Source organism: Anguilla anguilla, chromosome 2, assembly GCF_013347855.1.
Source record: "Anguilla anguilla isolate fAngAng1 chromosome 2, fAngAng1.pri, whole genome shotgun sequence".
NCBI classification, from domain to species: domain Eukaryota; kingdom Metazoa; phylum Chordata; class Actinopteri; order Anguilliformes; family Anguillidae; genus Anguilla; species Anguilla anguilla.
In genome coordinates, this window is record NC_049202.1 from 28,533,843 (window position 1) to 28,555,849 (window position 22,007).

Below are 22,007 nucleotides of genomic sequence, written 5' to 3' on the forward strand. Positions count from 1 at the left end.
GGAGTGCACAATAAAAGCCTGGGTGCACCTCAGACTTGCGGTCTGTGTGGTTTGTGGAGACAGAAACATTGGAACCAGTTACACACTTTCATTTATTTGTCATTCATGGTAAAGGAAAAATTATTGAATCTATACCTTTGTGTTTCTTTCAGCTACAATTACATTATAGGCATTCAATATACGCTCTTATCCAGAGCAATTTGCATGACTTAAAAAATAAAAATAAAAATTACACAGCATTTACATTGGGGCGACATAAATATATGTTCTATAATTTCTAAATGGTTCATACGATATGTATGAAAATACCCTCAAATTAAAGCTGACAGTCTGCACTTCAACCTCATTGTCATTGTATCCTTTCAAACTCAAAGTGCTAGAGTACAGAACCAAAATAACAAAAAATGTGTCCAATGAATTATGGTGCTCACTGTAGCTCAGGAGGTAAGAGCAGTTGTCTGGTAGTTGGAGGGTTGCCGGTTCGATCCCCCACCCTGGGTGTGTCGAAGTGTCCCTGAGCAAGACACCAAACCCCTAATTGCTCCCAACGAGCTGATTGGTACCTTGCATGGCAGCCTTTCACCATTGGTTTGTGAGTGTGTGTGTGTGAATGGGTGAATGAGAGGCATCAATTGTAAAGCGCTTTGGATAAAATAATATAATAATATCCACTGGTTTCCTGAAAAAATGATGGGCGGCGCCATTACGTTCTACAACGTTGGACTACATCCGTAATTTTGTGCCTAATTTCCGCTTTAGCGATTACAAGTCAGGGGTAGCTAACCATAACAGTGTGATTATTTACTTTTGCCCGTGTTATTTTAACAAATGTCAAGTAGGAGTACTGGGATTACATGTGCGGTTTGATGGTGTGATTACAGTTATAGAAAAAGAAAAACAATTTTAGAAAGACGATGCTTTGAACATCCCCACCTGAAACGAGAAGACTGCCCGTCTCCGCCCCCCTTTAATTTCTACAAGCTCCCCAGTGAAGACGAATAGAAGAGGGAATGGTTACGTGCTTTTGAAATAGAAAAATCCCCCTAAAACCCTGTACGTACTTCCACTTTACCGAAAAGAAACTGTTAGGATACAGAAAGTTTGTGCTGTAGGAGACAGACAGATTTGTGTATTCCAAAACCTCACGTGCATGTGAGAGTCCGCCATTGTTTTACAAAGACAACCAATAAGACACAGTGGTAGAAATTGCAACCTATAGGGCAACTCTGTATAACAAACAACCAATCAGAGTTCATGCTGTATTCTGCGCACAAATTTGAATATATGTAAATGTAACTGTATAAACTCCACAAACTCGAACAGTTGAATTGGACATTTTTGTGTGAATCCCTGTTGCTGGCTTTCTGTATAATAAATGCTTCCTGATTTTAAACACTAACTTCGGATCTGCTTCTACCTGGAACGACGGTCACTATTGTTCTTGGCAACATTTCTGGTTACCAACAATTTGGCGCTGCGAGCAGGGTGGATTCGTCTTCCAGAACTTCGTTGTTTTCCTGACCAAAAAAGTGAGTAAACGGGTTTTACTACCATTGGCTTGGCGAATTGGACGGCAAAACTGCGGAAGTCTGGAACGCTCCACCCAGTGGTACGATAACGTATATCTTGACCGGTGTAGAAGCGATCAGTTGTTTGTGCTTAAAACTGTGTCTTTTGGTATAACGTCTGTGTAACGTTACACAATTGTTTGTTATAAATATCAGTGCTGATGATGTGTTACCAGTGCTGCTGACTGTGATATAGGCCTGTGTATTAAGCCTATTGTGACCGGGTGTTTGTGAGTCACCCCTGCCTATGGAAAGTGTGAATCCAGGCTAAATTCTACACGTGGTTGCGTGGCCGTGGTAAGCGAGTGTGTCGCCCACAGCACAGAAGTGATTAATTTTCACTACTGAGTATTAGGTCCAAGATACCTAAGAAGCGCAAAGCCGCATCTTTGTTTGTTCGTTTAAGGGAGAGTCAGTCAGTGACGCCCCGGGCCCAGGGTTGAGAGACGGAGTTTCTTTCACGTGGGTAGTCTGTCTCTGTTTCAGGTCGTGAGAGAGCGTGTGTGTCGCACTCCCGACAAGTTTTGTGGACATTATTGAATTTTACGTTTAATATTGGCCTCTTAGTCTTTATTGTTTCGTGTTGGTTGTCTTTAGTAACATATTAGCCAGTAACGTGCGTTTATACAGAGAGACGTAACTTATTACCAACAAAGTATAATTCGCGAGCAAAAATGGCCCCAAAAAAGGAGAATGCAAACGGGAGTATAACCACATATCTGCAGCAAAAGTATGTAAAGCAAGCAAAGGCGATGAGTAAAAATGGCTGGGACCCCGAAGGATCCACGCCGGATTCCTTAGAATGGTGGGGGAAACAAAAAAAGAATAGGACGGCTTACGGTACCATTGTACTAATTACGGAGCATATGAGGCTCATAGAGAAGTGTGACGAAATGTATAATCGGCTACAAGCACAAGATACGAAATTAGCTGGTCTGCGTAAGAAGATAGAATCTCTTGAGAACAAAGGCAACAGCTCTGACCAGAGCACAGCGCTTGCGTGCATTCCGACTGAAATAAAAGGTGTTCCATCTTTGTACCCAGATTTAAATTGTCACACTATAACTGACCCACTGTATTTTGAAAAGGAGAATAAAACGGTGCCCATGGCACCTATGGTTACTAAAATTCACGGTAGAGGAAATGAACAACGACTGCATGTTGATCACGTTCCTTTAAGCCTGATCGAAATGAGAGCTTTATTAAAGGATTTGCCGAATCTTAATGCGCAAGACGACAATTTACCGTTTTGGCGACAACTAAATGAGCTACAGTGTAGCATGTCTCTACACCCTCTAGACATGTTTTCAGTTGTGCGTGCAAAATGTCCAGTTTCAAGCTGGAACAAAATTGAACCAGCTGATCTCCGACAGGAACCATGGGCATCTGGCCCCTGGGCGAATCATAATGAATTACAAAACGCGATTACCGGTTTCTGCGAGGCTGTAAAGACTGCTTTAGGTAAAGGTGCGCCAAAATGGCATTGTTTCACGGCAGTAGTACAAAATAGCTTGCCCTTTGCTGAATACGCCGATCGGAAGTATGAAGCATTTGAAACGCATTGTGGCTTCCCTAATCCAAATAGAGACATGGCTGTTTTTACGCAACAATTACTGGCAGAGGCTGCCCCGCATATTCAGAAGGTACTAGCAATCGGCATACACCCGGGTAATACGTTTAGTGACATTGTTTCGTGGGCCTCGCGATTAGAGGAACAGATACGGAAGAAGAGTTCAACTTTACATCCCATTGCTGCTGTTCGCTACAACTCTCTGAAGTGCGATAATTGTGGGAAAACGGGCCATAGCACGGATCGATGCAAAGGGAGGGACTATAGGAGAAGTAGGCGTAACACCCCCCCAAACAAAGAAGCAGATAAATGCTTTCGATGTGGAGAACAGGGACATCGAGCGCCACAATGTTTAGCTGCCCTACCTAAGGCGCACGCCTCCAGTGGAGAATACGCAACCTCAGACAAAGAAGCTGGGCCTATCGCGCACTGCTCCAATGACGATTACGCGCATTTGAACCGAGAACAACTTGTCGCCATGTTAAACAGTTTGAAAGCATAGGAATTACCGGCCTCCTTTTCAGTCAGTAGTATAGAAACTCAGGCTCATTGCAGACCGTATCTTAGTGCGTGGGTAGGAGGCCGGCCATGCGATATGCTAATTGATACTGGCGCTTCTGTTTCTATCACTGACCTACCGCTCCCTTGTACAAAGCATTCCATTGATCTTGCTGGCATTGGGGGTAATTCTGTCCGCGCATATAAATCCTTTCCAGTACTTGTGGAATCCAATAATGCTTATTGGACACAATCATTTTTCATTTGTAGGACTGCAGAAGGTACCATCCTCGGTTCTGACGGCATGAGATTACTGAAAGCTTACAATGGGGCCCACCCAGTTACAGGATATGCAGTTAACTGGTCATCTCGGGGTTTCCTGACTTCATCAGGTACCCCGATAAAAAATGGGGGGGTTGTTCAGAATCTCATAACTGCCTCTAAACTACCAAACAAACTAGCAGTTGTAAAAGTGAAAGCGCACACTAAAGGACAAGATGCAATCAGCTTGGGTAACCACTGGGCAGATGAAGCTGCCAAAGCAGCAGCTTTAAATGACTCCCTGCCTACTTACAAAATTGCAGCTATTGACATGTCGGGTCCAACTAACATTGACATAGCTAAACTACAGGATGCCTGTACAAGAGCTGAAAAATGGACGTGGATTGAAAATGCATGCACTCTTAATGATGACAACATTTGGCACACACAGGACGGGAAAGTTGTTGCCCCTCAGAGCATCCTTTCATTGCTTTGTGAAGTATACCATGGCATTGCACACAATGGAGAAAGAACAATGCGGCACAACATGTCACTTCATTGGTGGTCTCCCAAAATGACCAAGGTAATGAAAGATTTCATTAGGCGTTGCATCATTTGTGCAAAAAGCAATCAAGGTCCAAAAATAAAAGTAATGATGAAACACCAGCCACGGCCTACTGGACCCTTTCAGCAAATCCAGATGGATTTCATTCGCCCTCTTCCAAAGAGCCATGGAAAAGAACACTGTCTCGTTCTCATAGACCACTTCACACGCTGGGTAGAAGTTTACCCTGTAGCCTGTGCAAATGCCGCAACCACGGCAAAAATAATCGCATCTGAATTCTGCCCACGCTGGGGCCTTCCCTGCTACATAGACTCAGACCAAGGGACCCACTTCACCGGTAAAGTAATGAAACAGGTATGTTCGTACCTGGGAATCAAACAAAAATTCCACTGCCCTTACCATCCTCAAAGTTCAGGTCTGGTCGAAAGAACAAATCGAACACTGAAAGAAAAGCTGACCAAGGTGTTGCTGTCGAAGGGGGGAAGCTGGGTCCAAGGCCTCCCAGCTGCACTCATGGCGATGAGAGCAACCCCTAATGCAGTAACTGAACTGTCTCCCTACGAACTAGTGACTGGCAGAGCCATGTCACTAGCCCCTGGCCTTTGTAAGGGGTCAGAAGACTCTCTTATAGTGGGAGATGCATTGCTGAAGTATTGCCAAAACTTGAATGAAGCGGTGAAAAACCTAACCTCCCAGGCTTTGTCATTACAGACTCTAAAAGATAAACAAAAGGAGGGGGGGCAAGAATCGCAGACATATGAACCTGGACAATGGGTTATGATAAGAGCCCCTCATCCTAGATCTTTCCAACCTCGATGGCAAGGACCACACCAGGTCTTACTAACCTCTGAGACTGCTCTTCGAGTTACAGGCATCCCGGTCTGGATCCACCAATCCCGGACCAAACCATGCCCATCACCCGAAGACCTCAAAAGGCCTGAAGAACTCCCTGCCACGGACGACTGCAGCCTTCACGAATCAGGTGCAAACGTTCCAATTTTTTCACATACTCAACCAAATTGAGCATTCAAGTTATGCTCCCATCCAACATGCTGACATACATAATATAGAACCAAGTTGTAATAACTTGGGAGTACTTGATAATGCCCTCACATGGTATTCTGTTTTCTTCCTCATATGCCGGAGAGGACACTCCCATGACACCATACCGGCGCCGAGGACACCACCCCTCCAAGACCATGTTGCTGCAAACCAGGAGTAAATTGCAAGAAATCCCACCAAGCCTTGAATCGAGCCTTCCCTACCAAACCAATGTCACTATCCATCCAGCCAGCAACAGAAGGACTTTTTTCTTTACAAGTTATGTTCTTGGAGTACATCTCGTTCGCCCGTAAGGGGGACGTGAGGGAATTTTGCCTGAAGTTTTCCTAACACAGGTTTTTGACAGGTTTTCGCCCTCACCCTGAACAATGACTAAATAAATGTAACTGTAAAATTGACTTAACCATGAGATTCATGTTGTGTCAAAAGGAGGGACTGTTAGGATACAGAAAGTTTGTGCTGTAGGAGACAGACAGATTTGTGTATTCCAAAACCTCACGTGCATGTGAGAGTCCGCCATTGTTTTACAAAGACAACCAATAAGACACAGTGGTAGAAATTGCAACCTATAGGGCAACTCTGTATAACAAACAACCAATCAGAGTTCATGCTGTATTCTGCGCACAAATTTGAATATATGTAAATGTAACTGTATAAACTCCACAAACTCGAACAGTTGAATTGGACATTTTTGTGTGAATCCCTGTTGCTGGCTTTCTGTATAATAAATGCTTCCTGATTTTAAACACTAACTTCGGATCTGCTTCTACCTGGAACGACGGTCACTATTGTTCTTGGCAACATTTCTGGTTACCAACAAAACCAACTGAAGAAAACCCCTACCCTGAGTTGTTTCTTAGTTATGAACGACCACCATCAAAGAAAAGACGCAAGCCTGTCCGCCTGAAGCCGACGGGAACCGATGATGCTGGACTCCGGCCCGGAGTTGATGACACCACCGCTGGTAAGTATCGATAGCTAAACCATAACAGATAGCTAGCTAGCCAACTATCAGCAACTTATCAAGTCACATGTATGTACTGTAGCCTATATTTTGTTTATTGTTGTGTTGTTATCAATAGTATTAGGTGTTAATCAGTTCGACCAATTTGCCTGGATAAGCTAGAACGTTAGCTAGCTAGCTGTAACCTCTGATAGCTATCGACCACAGCTAGCTCTGCTCGAGTAATTGTTGGCTATCTACATGAGTTGTTATCGATAGATATAACATTATACTCTTGGCTAACTATTGAGTTATCATTTGTATCATGTTTTTGTAGGTGCTAACGACGCACCTCTCCATGACACTATCGATACTGCTGGCAGGTTGGAGACACATGACAATACCAGTAAGCTAAAAAATGACACCTAACGTTAGCTATAGGTAACGTTATGATAATTTATCAGTAGAAAATTGATCATGTCCGTGACGCTACGTGTAACATAGCCTATTTATTGCTGCTTTCTGTGAGTAGGGGGGAAGATGATTACCAGTGGGTAAGATGAGCCACCCCATGTTTCAAGGAATCTTTCAAACGTTTCAAACTCTTAATAACTATTGAGTTGACACTACTATCATGTTTTTGTAGGTGCTGATGACACAGGACCTGGACCCGGAGATACGCTGGACCTGGAGCCACAGAATGCTAACTTAGGTGAAAAGCCACAAATGTGCTCAACACAAACCCAGTGGGAAGATCCTGTTTTAACTGATCATAACTACAGAAAGGCAAATGAAGAGGTGACTGTTAGGCATTAGTGATGTACACCGGCATACCCCTTGCAACCTTTCACACACTAGTGTCATGTCTAGAACCCTTTGGCAGTGATGCCTTCAAGATGGACATTAAAGACCAGGGCTGCGTTTCCCAGAGTCTCCTTAGCACTACGTGCGTCGTAAGGTATCCCTTAAGCTCTTCCTTTAGCTCTCGAGCTGTTTCCCAGCGTCTCCTTAGCTAAGGTATACCTTAATTAAGGTATACCTTTAAAAGGGTGGTCTGAGGCACTTGTAAGCTGTCCCTTAGCGATGCGCTCTGCGGTTTCAGCCTTATTGTGCCAACATTTTGCTTTTCAAATGGACAGTTGTACTACAGTGCGCATCTAGTAGCACATTGGCATGCGAAAATGAGTTTAATATTTACTTTACGAAAAGTAATTATCCAATCAACGTGTCTGTGCATAGCACGTCATGAGAATGTTGTCGTTTTACCTGTCTATCCCCATCATGATGGTAATTAAGTATAGGGCCTATCCATGATAATAATCCAATTTGTGAAAAGAAAAAAAAAAGTTTTTTTTAATTTATACGTAGTGGCGCTAACTTAGGATATGGCTTTTCCGACTGCATACCCTGTAGAAATTAGTTCGTTTGTGTGTGAGTCAATGATCACACTGACTTGGAACAAACCGCCGGTTTATTAAGAATATAAAACCTGTGTGTGCAAAAACAACGTTGAGTGAGTCTACTTGCATGACCGAACTAGAACACGTTGATTGGCTAACCATAAACACACATACAGGTACAGTGGCTCATAATGGACAAACATAACCAAATGATCTACATCCCTTTCCTTTAGCTCACACCTCCTATATAAAACAAAATAGCACTGGGTAAATATCAACATTACGGAACATTTTTCTTACCATGTTGTTTTACGATTTTCGGTAAACAACCCAATAATGATATTCTTGGTTAAACTTAAGATTATCCAACAGCAAATTAAGGTGGATGAACAAATCACTTTAACAGGTAGACCTATTCATAAGGCACCCGGTATATAATTCATCATGATCATTTTCCACAGACGCGCTTTTGCCTTTCATCTACGATCATTTTTGCATAGCAGAGAAAAGTTCGCGGGAATCAGTGCAGTGCAGTGATATGCTGCTACAGTTGCCTATATATTGTGTGACAAAAACAAATTAACATTAGACCTTTGTTTCAATAAGAACAAAATAATTCACCCATATGTAGCCTATATCCTTTCCCCTGGGCTTCCACGAAGTCCCAGACTATGGCTTATATGTCCCGATTGACGCTTTTTATTTTATCCATTGTAGCCTATGTACGTATTTATTGAAACTATCACAAGATCTCGTCTTAACGGACTCTTAAAGAGATTAGCAGATAATCTCTAGTAGGCATAGCTTCCTCTTCTGCAATATTAGATTGATGTAAAATGATTATGACAACACGTGTAATATTAAAACGTCATTCACAAGCCTTTACAAGTGAGACAATCGATTCGCTTGGCATCGATTGATAAACTTTTCAGCACCACAGTGAAGGCCAGCTCCAATTTACGATGTACCTTTAAGTTGTCCCTTAAGAGTTGCCTTAAGGTATAGTCTGGGAAACACTCGTAAAAAAGCGGTTTCCCTTAAGAAGGTATACCTTAAGAACCTTCGTAAAACGTTAAGGTACATCGAAACTCGGAAACGCAGCCCAGATTTTAATGACACTCATGAAACTAAAGCTTAACTTAATTCTTGGTGATCTGGCAAAAAGATTCAGGATATCAAAAGGTATGGTCAGCAAAGTCATTTCATTTTGGTTTGACACCATGGAGAAAGTCACAAGGGATTTAATTCCTTGGCTCCCAAAGGAAACTATTCAAGCTACTATGCCTGCAGCATTTAAGATGAACTATCCCAACACAACATGTATTCTCGACTGCAGTGAGAGTTTACTACAGAAGCCCAAAAACCTTGATTCCCGAGGGGAATCCTACAGCCACTACTATTCACATAACACGGTTAAGTACCTAGTGGCTGTAGCTCCAAGTGGGTTAATTATGTTTATTTCATCTGCATATGGTGGCCGCTGTAGTGACAAGTTTATAACATATGACTGTGGAATCCTGGATTATTTAATTCCAGGTGACGAGGTAATGGCTGAAAGAGGTTTCCTGATAAGAGATGTGTTATTTGAGCGCAAAGTTAATTTGGTTGTGCCATCTTTAACAAATAAAGGTGCACAACTGACAGAGGAGCAAGTCACTTCTACTAGAAGAATTGCAAATGTCAGAATTCATGTTGAACGTGCAATTAGGCGCTTAAAGGTTTTTAAAACATTATTGCAAACTGTGACAATCAGCCTTGCTCCTAAAATTGACAAGATTTTAAGAATATATGCTACTCTTGTCAATCTACGAGATGATCTCATTCGTGAGTAATCTAACAATAAAGATAACAAGGATGAAACCACATTGGTCAAGTGCTGAACTAATGCTGCACTTCTGAGTTATTCAATCACAAATTGTCATGTGAAAAAAAATTCCAATTGTGAACAAAAAGCACAAGAACACTACTTGTGTAATTATTTAATGTATTTGCTGTTTAAAACAAATAGGGCTATATTACATTGTTTTTAAGATGCAGTGCTGTTTTATGAACAAATTGTGAACAAATGAAATGTATCCTGAATAAAATTATTTGGTTGATTATTTCATGTATTTGCTGTTTAAAACAAATAGGGTTATATTACATTGTATATTACATTGTTTTTAAGATACAGTGATGTTTATGACCAAATTGTGAACAAATGAAATGTATCCTAAATAAAATTATTTGGTTGATTATTTCATGAAATGTCATGAAATACATACTACTTTGAAATTTGAACTTGCTCTTTCTGTTACAGTTAATCTGTACCATGACATAACATTAGTGTTATACTGTTTGCCATACCCCATCATACATTGTTATCCATCTAGTGCTCTGTAATTCACACTCTACTCTTTAGTTACGATCTGCACATATCTGTGATTAAGTTTTAGCCTTCCACCGAGGTATTCATCAACAATTCTAGGCAGCATATTTGCAAAGTAGAAAGCCCTCAACCGTTTCATGTGCTCTGCCACAAACACCTCATCAAATTGTACATTAAGGACCACATTTTCAGCAGGGGTCCAAATCATCAGTTTGGACACTTTCAGACCTGTGCAAAACATCCCAAGTTGCACTTACATATAGTAGCCCCTGCTGCCATTCTTTTGAAGCTCCAGTTCTCCATTCACTATCTTGACCTCACTGTTTTTGTGGGGAAATTGTTCTGCGAGTGAAGGTGAGTTTTTGTTGGGAACAGGGCACTTAATTTCTAACAGTTCACTTGATTCAATGATTCCATCTGGGCTAGCTGACAGCCATGGCTCTGAGGCACTTACTACTGTACCTTTATGCGACACCCCCAGTCCCTTTGTTTTCAGAAAGCTACAGCCTACAGGCTCTTGTTCTTTCCCATAATTTGTGGCAGCATGTGCTCACATGAATTTATCAGAATTTGTTGTTGAATGCACAGGCACTCTTTTGGCTGAACTTGCTGTAATTCTAATCTTCCTAGTGCTGTGCCACAGCTCAGATGAACTCTGCTCCCTAGTTTCTTCCTCTAGCATTGCAGCCTTTGTGTCATCAACTTCTATGTACATTTTGTAAAATGCCCTGCATTTTTCACAGTTTAGAGTGTCGGTGTGGCTGAAGGATTGCTGATGTGGCTGAGGTGTTATCATTAGCATTTGGTGCTAATGGGATTGCAGCATAGCACTTTCCTAGAAGTGTGTTCTTTAAGAGGAAGCGGGGTTTGGTGGGTGCATTCTCTACACTGTCTTTAAAGTCCTTGTGTGATAGATAATGTGGTGTGTTTGGTAGACTTGGAGCTACGGCTCTTGAGTTGTATTCAAAGGCATCATCTGCTCTGTGGTGCCTGAATTTAATTTGGCTCACTCTTTTCGGCTTAAGGTTTTTTGATGTTCCTGCATTCCATCTATGCTGCTCATCAGTACATGCAAGTCACGTCTTGCCACTTGCTACAGCATTCTGCACCTTTACCAAAATAAACAAATAATAAGAAAAAATGACATCTGGCATCACATATGATGTAGCTGGTCTCAGCATACCTATTTAGAAAAAAGCTCTCTACCATAGCATGTTAGTCTGTACCCTGACTAGAGACAAACAACATACATGCAATATGAATTAGTAGTTACTTTATTAGTTATTGATAATGCTTAAGAAAGGGGAAGACTGAAGAGAATAATTTGCAAATGTGTAAAAGATTTTGGCGGGCCTAACTCACTTGAAATAATCATATACTTTCAGAGTCCAGGGCTGAAAAGGGAAAAAAAGGCATCTGGTCAGTTGTGAGCTAGTGATGTAGCAACTTTGGGATCCCTACCTACCTTCCATAAAACTGCTGCTGCGTGACTACATGACTGTCCGAGACCGGCAACACAGGTGCACCCTACAGTCCACTCTCTCTACACATTACCCAAGCAACATGATTTGGGTTGTTCACACTCTGGCTTGGTTCAACTTCTGCCTTTAAGAATATGAATCCTTTGTGTTTAGCGCATAGAATCTGACCAATTTTGTTACTGTGTAGGATAGTTGTAAGCTTCTGTGCTTTTATAATTTCTGAGCTTTTTGCCATCCACACCTTCCGAAAGGACAAAGTAATTAATCAGGTTGATGTAGGTTACATCAGGCCACTGCTTCATGTCATCTACCCAGTTTTGTCATTTTGATGGATGTGGCACTATCACCGTTTTATCTTTCATTAAACATTCTGGGCTATGTAGCCATCGCAATTTGTTTTCCACAATTGTATGTGTAACACATAAACAAAGACGAGAGGACGTTAACCGGAAGTCGCGCACATATAACCGTTATAGGATTGCAAGGGATCATGGGAAAGGTTATAGTTCAGGAAACTCGTGGATAATGCAGTCCATATAAATGCAGTCCATTTACATTGCATCCATTTATACAGCTGGATATATACTGAAGGTTAAGTACCTTGCTGAAGGGTACAACAGCAGTGTCCTACCTGGGAATCTAACCTGGGCTTCTAGGTTACAAGACCAGCTCCTTACCCATTGTACTACATTGTCGCCGTAATGTCAGCTTAATGCATTTGCATGCATACATTTCTCTCATAGCCTACATTTATATATGAATTACTATTCTCACTTACTGATTAAAAACACAGTACAAAAAGAAATTATATCTGAAGTCAAGGTGTATCAATACAGAGCTTGGACAACTGCTACAGCCCAGTGTATGTCTACTGTATTTCATACAATATTAGGGAGAAGACACCATTATTTTAGGGCATGGCCCCCAAAGTTCTGAAGAGGCCCATCAATAGTCAGTGACATTTAATATTTCGGGATAGCCAGAGTGACACATAGTGTAGACGGGTAGGATACATCTGGTAAACGCATTTTACAGGTTTATGCCGAAAGAGTGCTTCTATACACTAGGTCTGAATGTTTTTTTACATAGTGCATTTTTAACACACTATGTAGGAAAAGAAAACATTGGTTGTAAGCACATTCATTAGAGTAAAAATCCTTTTGTGGTGGGGTGGGCGTGGTTTGAGCGTCGGCTGCAGAGAGAGAGAGAGTGAGAGGAGCGGCTCTCGGATCCTTCGTCACAACTGTCAGGTGGAGGTAATCAGTGCCGATAATTATCAATTGTTTAATTGCGCTGATTGCCTCCGACTGTTTTCAACAGTGAGCCTGGGGTTTTTAAAAGCGGAGACCGGGAGTCTTGGGGGCGGAAGCCGGAGAGAAGAACGAAGTACAGTGTTAAAAGAAACCAAAGAAAAACCCTGTGTTTCGTTGTTTCCGAAAAAAGCTGTGGGCTTTAATAAAAGAGCACGGAAGTGCTAAAAACTCAAACGGTTGTCTCACGTGAGTGTGTTGGAAGACAGGAGGGGTGGCACTCACTTGCCACACCTTTAAAAAGGGGTTTAAGTGAAAATGCACACCATATAGGCATGTTTGATATCTATGGACCGCAAAGTTTTTGAATGGTTTTAAAAATGTATTGGTGAATTACACAGATTATTGCAAGTAGGAGAGTTTTTTGCCCATGTAATAAAATACAAACTACTTATATATTGACAACAGTGCATAGACTGGCTTATGATGGGCGTAGAATACAGGCCTACACCCTGAACACTTTTGGCGTGGCCAACCGCGCCCCACCAGAGACCAGTCCCATCATCTGAGCCGCTAATTTGATCAACATGTTGGTCACAAAACCACTCTTTGGGCCGACCAGAGGAGGACGGGTTCCCCCATCTATATAGGGTGTTTGGGAATACATATATACAAATACATTTTTGATTATTTGATTTGAAAGACTCTTTATGCTGTAGGTGTAGAGCATGCGTGTCTACACAAATGCAGTTTGGCTTTAAAATTTGTTTTTTATTGTTAGTTGTTACGTAAATATGTAGTATTGTTTGCATGGTTTTATGTGTGGTGAAGTGGTGAAGTGGCAATGTTTTATATATGTATATATGTTTGTATATATATATATATATATATATATATATATATATATATATATATATAGTTGAGGTCAAAAGTCTACATTACACCTAGGCTAAAGACATTCAAACTCAAATTTTCACAACTCCACACATTTAATGTTACCATACCCTAATTGACTTAACACAGGAAATGTATCTACTTTATTTCCACAAGAGGTCATTTCAAAATAACAGCTAATATACAGATTTATTTCAGCTTTTATGCACTATATCAGATTTTCAGTGGGTCAAAAGTTTACATACACTTTGTTAGTATTTGGTGGTATTGCCTTTTAATTGCTTAACTTGAATCAAACGCTTGTGGTAGCCTTCCACAAGCTTCTCACAATGCCGGAATTTTTGCCCCTTCCTCCTGACAAAGCTGGTGTAACTCAGTCAGGTTTGTGGGCCTCCTTGCTCGGACACATTTTTTCAGGTCAGTCCACACATTTTCTATGGGATTCAGGTCAGGGCTTTGTGATGGCCACTACAATACTTTCACTTTGTTGTCTTTAAGCCATTTTGTTACAACTTTGGAGGTATGCCTAGGATCACTGTCCTGCTGGAAGACCCAGTTGCGACCAAGTTTTAACATTCTAGCTGATGTCTTGAGGTGTTGCTTCAGTATTTCAAGATAATTCTCCTTCCTCATGATGCCATCTATTTTCTGGAGTGCACAAGTCCCTTTTCCAGCCAAACACCCCCACAACATGATGTGCCACACCCATGCTTCACAGTTGGGATGGTGTTCTTCAGTTTAAAAGCCTCACCCTTTTTCCTCCATACATAGCACTGATCATTTAACTGCCAATTAACCCCAATTAGGTCGGAGGTCGGAGTGTAGCACAGTGGGTAAGGAACTGGGCTTGTAACCGAAAGGTCGCATGTTCGATTCCCGGGTAAGGACACAGCCGTTGTACCCTTGAGCAAGGTACTTTACCTGCATTGCTTCAGTATATATCCAGCTGTATAAATGGATACAATGTAAAATGCTATGTAAAAAGTTGCGTAAGTCGCTCTGGATAAGAGCGTCTGCTAAATGCCTCTAATGTAATGTAATTAACTCCTAATTATGACAGCTGGCCAATCCGAAGCTTATAAAAAGTAATTATATCAATTTCTGGAATCTTCCAGACTGTTTAAAGAGACAGTCAACTTGGTGTATGTAAACTTTTGACCCACTGGAATTCTGATATAGTGTATTAAAGCTGAAATAAATCTGTCTCTAATCAATTGATTTAAAATTACCTCTGATGTGAACAAAGTAGATGCCCTAATTGACTTGCCAAAAGAAATTAACATGAAATGTGCAGAGTTGTGAAAAACTGAGTTTGAATATCTGTATCCAAGGTGTAAGTAAACTTTTGGCCTCAACTGTATGTGTCAATATCTAATGTGGCGTGGATCGGGGCATGGCTCCACAGTGCCCCTCCCAGCCTTATAGGCATCAGCCAAAACCTGCCACCAGGCCGCCTCTTCAGGACCCAGGACAGCGCCCCACTAGGAAGCCCAGCCACAGGACCCTGGAGAGCGGCAAATTGGACATTCCTCAACTCCCATCTTGGCAGGCAGCACACCTGCAATCAATGAGGCAACCCAGCTGCCGCCACTCCAGGGAGATGGCTGGGAGCTTAAAAGGAGGCCGTTTGTCTCCATTGAGGAGAGGGGTTTTGGACGGCAGGAGAGCTGTGAAAACTGTAAATAACTTTGTCCCTATTTTTGCAGAATCCGGTGGAGACACAGGACAACATCCCTCTTCCTGCGTTGAAGAGGGATCCCCCCAGCGGTCTCCCGGACGCCGTTATTTCTAATTTTATTCACTTTACTTTAAGTTAATTTCCGACAGGAGATTTTTGTTGTTGAGTTTGGTTTTGGGTTGTGTATATACTTTTGGTTAATAAAAGGCCTTGTTGGGCTATTTTTCCCCAAACATCCGGTCTGTGCATTTCTGTGCCGCCCCGCCTGCACCGTCACGCCCCGTGCGGTGCCACAGTGGTGGAGAATGCGGGCATAGGCATGGAGTAATAGCAGACTGCAGCTAACTACCTCGAGCTCAAGCATTACAGTCGTTCTCGCGGTAGAATTAAAAAAATAAATAAATAAAAAAAATTTAAAAAAAAAAATTTTTTTGTTGTTTGTTCCCCCTCCCCTTTCCCCATTAGTCTTGTGTTCCCCAATTTAGCTGAAATATGGAGGACCTCTTGCGGGCGCTCATGGAGGCTAACCTGGGACAACAGCAAGCTGCCCAGGTCATGGCTCAACAGGTCAGCCGGCTCACCGAGGTGGTCCAGGCTCGCGACGCATTAGCCGTGCCACTCCCGGTTAGCAGAACAAAGGCTAAAGACGTTCTGACAAAGATGACTGAGGCCGATGACGTGGAGGCCTACCTCCACACCTTCGAGCGGGTGGCCGAGCGCGAGTTATGGGACCCCCGGGAGATGGCCGACACCCTCGCTCCCTTCCTCACCGGCAAGGCCCAACAAGCGTACCAAGACCTGGGGGCAGCAGAAGCCCAAGACTACCACAGGCTAAAAAGGGAGATACTAGCCAGAGCCGGTGTATCCCCCACATCCGCCGGACAACAGGTCGCCACCTGGGCCTACCAACCGGGGGTCAACGCACGCAGCCCAATGGCGTCACTTCGGAGGCTAGTTACCCGTTGGCTCCAACCCGAACGCCTGTCTGTGGGGCAGATCCTCGACCGGGTCGCCATGGATCGGTTCCTCCGGGCGTTGCCATATGAGGCGAAGAAGCTGGCTGGGCAGCATGCTCCACAGAGCCCGGAGGAGCTGGTGGAGCGAGTCGAAGCCACGCAGGAGATGCTGAAGGCAGGATCGACCGAGCGCCCCCTCTTCCGTCCCCGGACTGGAGGTGACCGGAAGCCGACCCCACCAGACTCGGCCCAGGCCCGGGGTCCAGGCGACCACGGCGGACATGCGTGGACGTCCCACTTCCCGTTTCCATCTGGAAGGGGAGGGAAAATGCCCACCCTGCTGCCCACCTCTGGAAAATCGCCCTCTGATGTGTCCATGCCCACCGACCCGGCCCCCACTCCAGCTCGCTTGCCCCATGGATGGAGTTGCTTGGCTGCGGAGCAATTAGAAGCCCACCACGTGACCCCGCCCCTCCGCTGGCCGGTGACCGTTGGTGGACAACCCTGGGAGGCCCTTCTCGACTCCGGGAGCGCAGTCACCCTGATCCAACCCCGGGTGCTCTCCAGCAGTCATGCCACGTCCTCTGGAAAGCTGTCTCTCACCTGCGTCCATGGAGACGTACACCAGGTTCCGGCAGTTGGCTTGGACGTGCAGAGCGACAGAGGCTGCTGGGCAGTCACGGCCGGTCTGGTGCCAGAACTCCCCGTCCCTCTACTACTCGGCCGTAATTACCCTGGCTTCGACGCCCTGTACCAGGCCGCCAGAACCGTCCAGAGGGGGGGGCAGAAGAGCCCGACGGAAGGGAACCGGATCAGGGTCCCGACGAGCCAAACCCCGAGTCCGTCCATAAGGCCAACCCTATGCCGCCTGGCTCGGGGAACGGGTTTGAGTAGGCGAGGTCGCAGAAGAAGCGGATGGGGAAGGTGAGCTCTTACTCCCCGTAACTTTGTCCAATCTCCCTCCCCAGGCACAACGTAAAGGACAGTTCGGCACCGCGCAGGTCCAGGATGACCGGTTGCGCCACTGCTGGAGCCAGGTTCGGGTCCTTGAAGGGGTAAAGAGGGGAGAAGGACCCCTGGAAGCAAACTACTTTTCAGTGCAACAGGGACTGTTGTACTACCACACCACGAGAAGGGGAGAAGTCCGGGAGCTGTTGGTCCTACCCCACCAGTACGTGGCCACCGTCCAACAGCTGGCCCACAAACACATCCTGGGAGCTCACCTGGGCATGCAGAAGACCCTAGAGCGTGTGGCAGACCGCTTCCACTGGCCAGGAATGCGCAGAGCGGTGGAGGATTACTGCCGCAGTTGCGAGGTGTGCCAACGCACCTCCCCGGTAAGGCCATCACCCGCTCCTCTAATCCCTCTCCCCATCATAGAGACCCCCTTCGAAAGGATCGGCCTGGACCTGGTCGGACCCCTGCCAAAGTCAGCCCGGGGACACAACTACATCCTGGTCATCCTGGACTATGCCACCCGCTATCCAGAAGCCGTGCCGCTCCGCGTCGCCACCTCCAAGGCCATTGCTCGCGAGCTGGTGCACCTCGTCAGCCGGGTCGGCATACCAAAGGAAATCCTTACGGACCAGGGCACTCCATTTATGTCCAAGGTAATGGCAGACACATGTCACCTGCTGCGAGTACAACATCTCCGTACGTCGGTGTATCACCCGCAAACGGATGGGCTGGTCGAGCGGTTCAACCAGACGTTAAAGCGGATGCTCCGGAAGATAGTCGCTGCTGACGGCAAGGACTGGGACCAGGTCCTGCCGTATGTGCTCTTTGCCATTCGGGAGGTGCCCCAGGCTTCCACTGGCTTCTCCCCTTTTGAGCTGCTGTATGGGCGGCGGCCGAGGGGACTCCTGGACCTCGCCAAAGAAGCCTGGGAGGAACAGCCATCACCGCACCGGAGCCTGATCGAACACGTGGAGGAGATGCGCACCCGAATATCAAGTGTCATGCCAGTGGTGAGAGAGCACATGGTGGAAGCTCAACGCGCCCAGCAGCGGACATATAACCGGTCCGCTCAACCCCGAGAGTTCCGGCCAGGCGACCGTGTCCTTCTGCTGGTACCCACTCCTGAAAACAAGTTTCTCGCCACATGGCAGGGACCCTATACTATCAAAGAGCGAGTGGGACCAGTGAACTACTGCGTTGACCAGCCCGGACGCCGGAAACCGCAGCAGGTGTATCATGTGAATCTGCTCAAGAGGTGGGTAGAGGGTCCTGCAGCAGCAACGGCGGCGATGTTCACCACAGAAGAAACAACCCCTGCGCCCCGGGAGACTGTGCGATATGGTGCTGACCTGAGCCCCCGCCAGGTCCAAGAGGTGAGAGAACTAGTTGACCAAAATCGTGATGTGTTCTCCCCTCTCCCAGGTCGTACCACCTTAATGGAGCACCATATTCGTACACCAGAGCGCACCGTGGTGAACATACGCCCATATCGGATCCCGGAGGCACGGAAAGCGGCCGTCGTGGAGGAGATTGAGAGGATGAGAGCAATGGGAGTCATGCATCCTGCAGGAGGCCTGCAGCCCTTGGTCGAGCCCCATAGTCCTCGTGCCCAAACCCGATGGCTCCCTGCGCTTCTGTAACGATTTCAGACGCCTCAATGCTGTGTCCGACTTCGACGCATACCCCATGGCCCGGGCGGATGAGCTACTCGAGCGACTGGGTGAGTCCCGCTTTATTACAACACTGGACCTAACCAAAGGTTATTGGCAGGTCCCCCTCACCCAGTCAGCCAAGGAGAAGACTGCCTTCACCAGCCCGGTGGGCCAGTTCCAGTATCGGGTCCTGCCGTTCGGGCTCCATGGGGCCCCCGCAACGTTCCAGCGCTTGATGGACATCGTACTCCGGCCACACCAGCGCTATGCAGCAGCCTACTTGGACGATGTGGTAATCCACTCCTGCACCTGGGCCGACCACCTGATTCACGTCCAGGCTGTTTTGGGGGCGCTGCGACAAGCTGGCCTCACCGCCAATCCCGCCAAGTGCTGCATAGCGCAAAACGAGGCACAGTATCTGGGCTACACCATCGGTCGGGGCCTGCTCAAGCCCCAAGAGAAGAAGGTGCAGGCCGTGAAGAACTGGCCCCGACCTACCACCAAGACCCAGGTACGTGCCTTCCTGGGGCTGGCCGGGTACTACCGGCGTTTTATCCCTCATTTCTCCTCCACAGCCGCACCCTTATCCGACCTCACCCGAAAAGGGTCTCCGGAGAAACTGCTGTGGGGCCCTGAGCAGGAGAGGGCATTCCAGGACCTGAAGGCCGCCCTGTGCTCGGACCCGGTCCTCCATACCCCGGACTTCGACCGGCCCTTCCTGGTCCAAATAGACGCGTCGGAGACGGGGGTGGGCGCGGTTCTGTCCCAGGTACACGGCGATGAGGAGCACCCCGTGTTATTTCTGAGCCGTAAGCTCCGCCCGAGTGAATCGCGGTATGCGACTGTTGAGCGCGAGGCCCTTGCCATTAAATGGGCCCTCTCAGCACTCCAGTACTACCTGCTCGGGCGAAAGTTTACTCTGGTTACAGATCACGCGCCCCTCCAGTGGATGGCCCGGGAGAAGAACGCCAATGCCAGGGTGACCCGCTGGTTCCTGGCACTCCAGCCCTTCAACTTTGAAGTGGTCCACCGTCCAGGAAGGCTCCATGGGAACGCTGACGCCCTGTCCCGCCTGCACGAGCTCTGGGCGGCCGCAGCCAGCACTGGTGGCGGTTCGCTTAGGGGGGAGGAATGTGGCGTGGATCGGGGCATGGCTCCACAGTGCCCCTCCCAGCCTTATAGGCATCAGCCAAACCTGCCACCAGGCCGCCTCTTCAGGACCCAGGACAGCGCCCCACTAGGAAGCCCAGCCACAGGACCCTGGAGAGCGGCAAATTGGACATTTCTCAACTCCCTCCTTGGCAGGCAGCACACCTGCAATCAATGAGGCAACCCAGCTGCCGCCACTCCAGGGAGAGCTGGGAGCTTAAAAGGAGGCCGTTTGTCTCCATTGAGGAGAGGGGTTTTGGGCGGCAGGAGAGCTGTGAAAACTGTAAATAACTTTGTCCCTATTTTTGCAGAATCCGGTGGAGACACAGGACAACATCCCTCTTCCTGCGTTGAAGAGGGATCCCCCCAGCGGTCTCCCGGACGCCGTTATTTCTAATTTTATTCACTTTACTTTAAGTTAATTTCCGACAGGAGATTTTTGTTGTTGAGTTTGGTTTTGGGTTGTGTATATACTTTTGGTTAATAAAAGGCCTTGTTGGGCTATTTTTCCCCAAACCTCCGGTCTGTGCATTTCTGTGCCGCCCCGCCTGCACCGTCACGCCCCGTGCGGTGCCACACTAACAAGAATTAACATTATGTTCAATGCTGAAATACATGCATTAGCTGGCAGGAATTATAACTGAAATTATCTGATGTGAAATTGTAAACATCTAAAAAAAAAAAAAATTGCGCTATTTGCACAATAAGAACAAGCAACTAGGTGAACTATTAGCCAAACTTGGCAGGTCTTGCTGAAAAGCTGTTGGATGAGTGACCTACAGAATGTAATGTGGAAATAATAAGTAACACTAAACTCACTTTTTCAGTTAACGTAAATGCCCTCCAGTGGGGCCATAACATTTTCCAGGACCCCATCTTTGAGCAAACCTCCATGTTATAAACTTGAGAGTGAAGCCTCCAATTGAGATCGCAGCTTAAAACCTTTTTCTCTGATCCACTATAATTATAAATACATTTTATAGCACAATGGAATGTTTTTAGGAGAACTAGCTGGCTTTTCGGCTGCGTGTATTCACTCACTATCAACACAGACCTCCCCCCCGGCAGTACGCAGTTAGATTAATTGGGAATGGCTGGACCCATTGACACCAATGAGGGCTCATTCGAAAGGTTACAGTCTTGTTTAATTTGTTCTGTAACTTGATTGACTTAAAAGTAAACCTATCGCTAATCAAAGGTCTCCTATACAAAATGCTTCTGTACTGAACAGAGCATGGGGTGGTCAGATAAACCAGATGTGTTCTAAATCGATTCTTTGTCAGATTGAGTTGAAAATAGTGCCTGACCTAACAGCGTTAGCTTGAATACAAGCAGAGGCATCTTGGATTACAGACACATGTACATAGTCAAAGGAGCAAATATTGTATATATCGAAAGTGAATGCAATTTAAAGTGACAATCTCGAAGATTTCAGTTTTGTTCTCTATGGCGGTGCCAATGGCGAGAAGCGGTAATTGCAGGTGTGTTTTTGGACCTCACTTCCCACAGATCCAACCGGATCCAACCAGTGTCGCCTGTGTGACGTCAGTCAGTTGGCACGCCAACTATAGACGGTTTCATCAGTGGCACGCGCGTTGCCAAGGTTGTGCGCTTGGCCCTAAGTTAACTTCCGGTCTGTGTTTGTTTATTATTGGGTTTGTGTTTACTGGCTAATATGGCACCGATTACAAATGGAGTGAAAGTTAAACTGATGAACAGACTGATGTTGGGCTCAGGTTGTTGTGCTGTGGGGTG

At 45.8% G+C, this 22,007-nt stretch overlaps 2 protein-coding genes across 4 annotated transcripts in view; one reads left to right on the forward strand and one right to left on the reverse strand.

Annotated features, from left to right (window-relative positions):
• Positions 1-22,007, reverse strand: part of mrpl45 (mitochondrial ribosomal protein L45) — a 58,195-nt gene that overhangs the window by 30,856 nt on the left and 5,332 nt on the right. The gene's annotated exons all lie outside the window — the stretch shown is intronic.
• Positions 1,080-6,276, forward strand: LOC118220741 (protein NYNRIN-like). 3 transcript variants are annotated; one of them, XM_035404916.1, is made up of 2 exons: positions 1,080-1,865; positions 3,907-6,276. In XM_035404916.1, exon 2 carries the CDS (start codon positions 3,941-3,943, stop codon positions 5,483-5,485), a length of 1,545 nt encoding a protein of 514 aa, XP_035260807.1. In that variant the 5' UTR covers positions 1,080-1,865; positions 3,907-3,940; the 3' UTR covers positions 5,486-6,276. The 3 variants fall into 3 exon arrangements, with proteins under 3 accessions (XP_035260807.1, XP_035260808.1, XP_035260809.1); XM_035404917.1 differs by having other exon boundaries at positions 1,080-1,609; XM_035404918.1 differs by having other exon boundaries at positions 1,080-1,529.

Excerpts from the sequence above, each read along its gene's own strand:
- LOC118220741 (XM_035404916.1), top strand. The coding sequence starts at position 3,941 with ATGAGATTACTGAAAGCTTACAATGGGGCCCACCCAGTTACAGGATAT.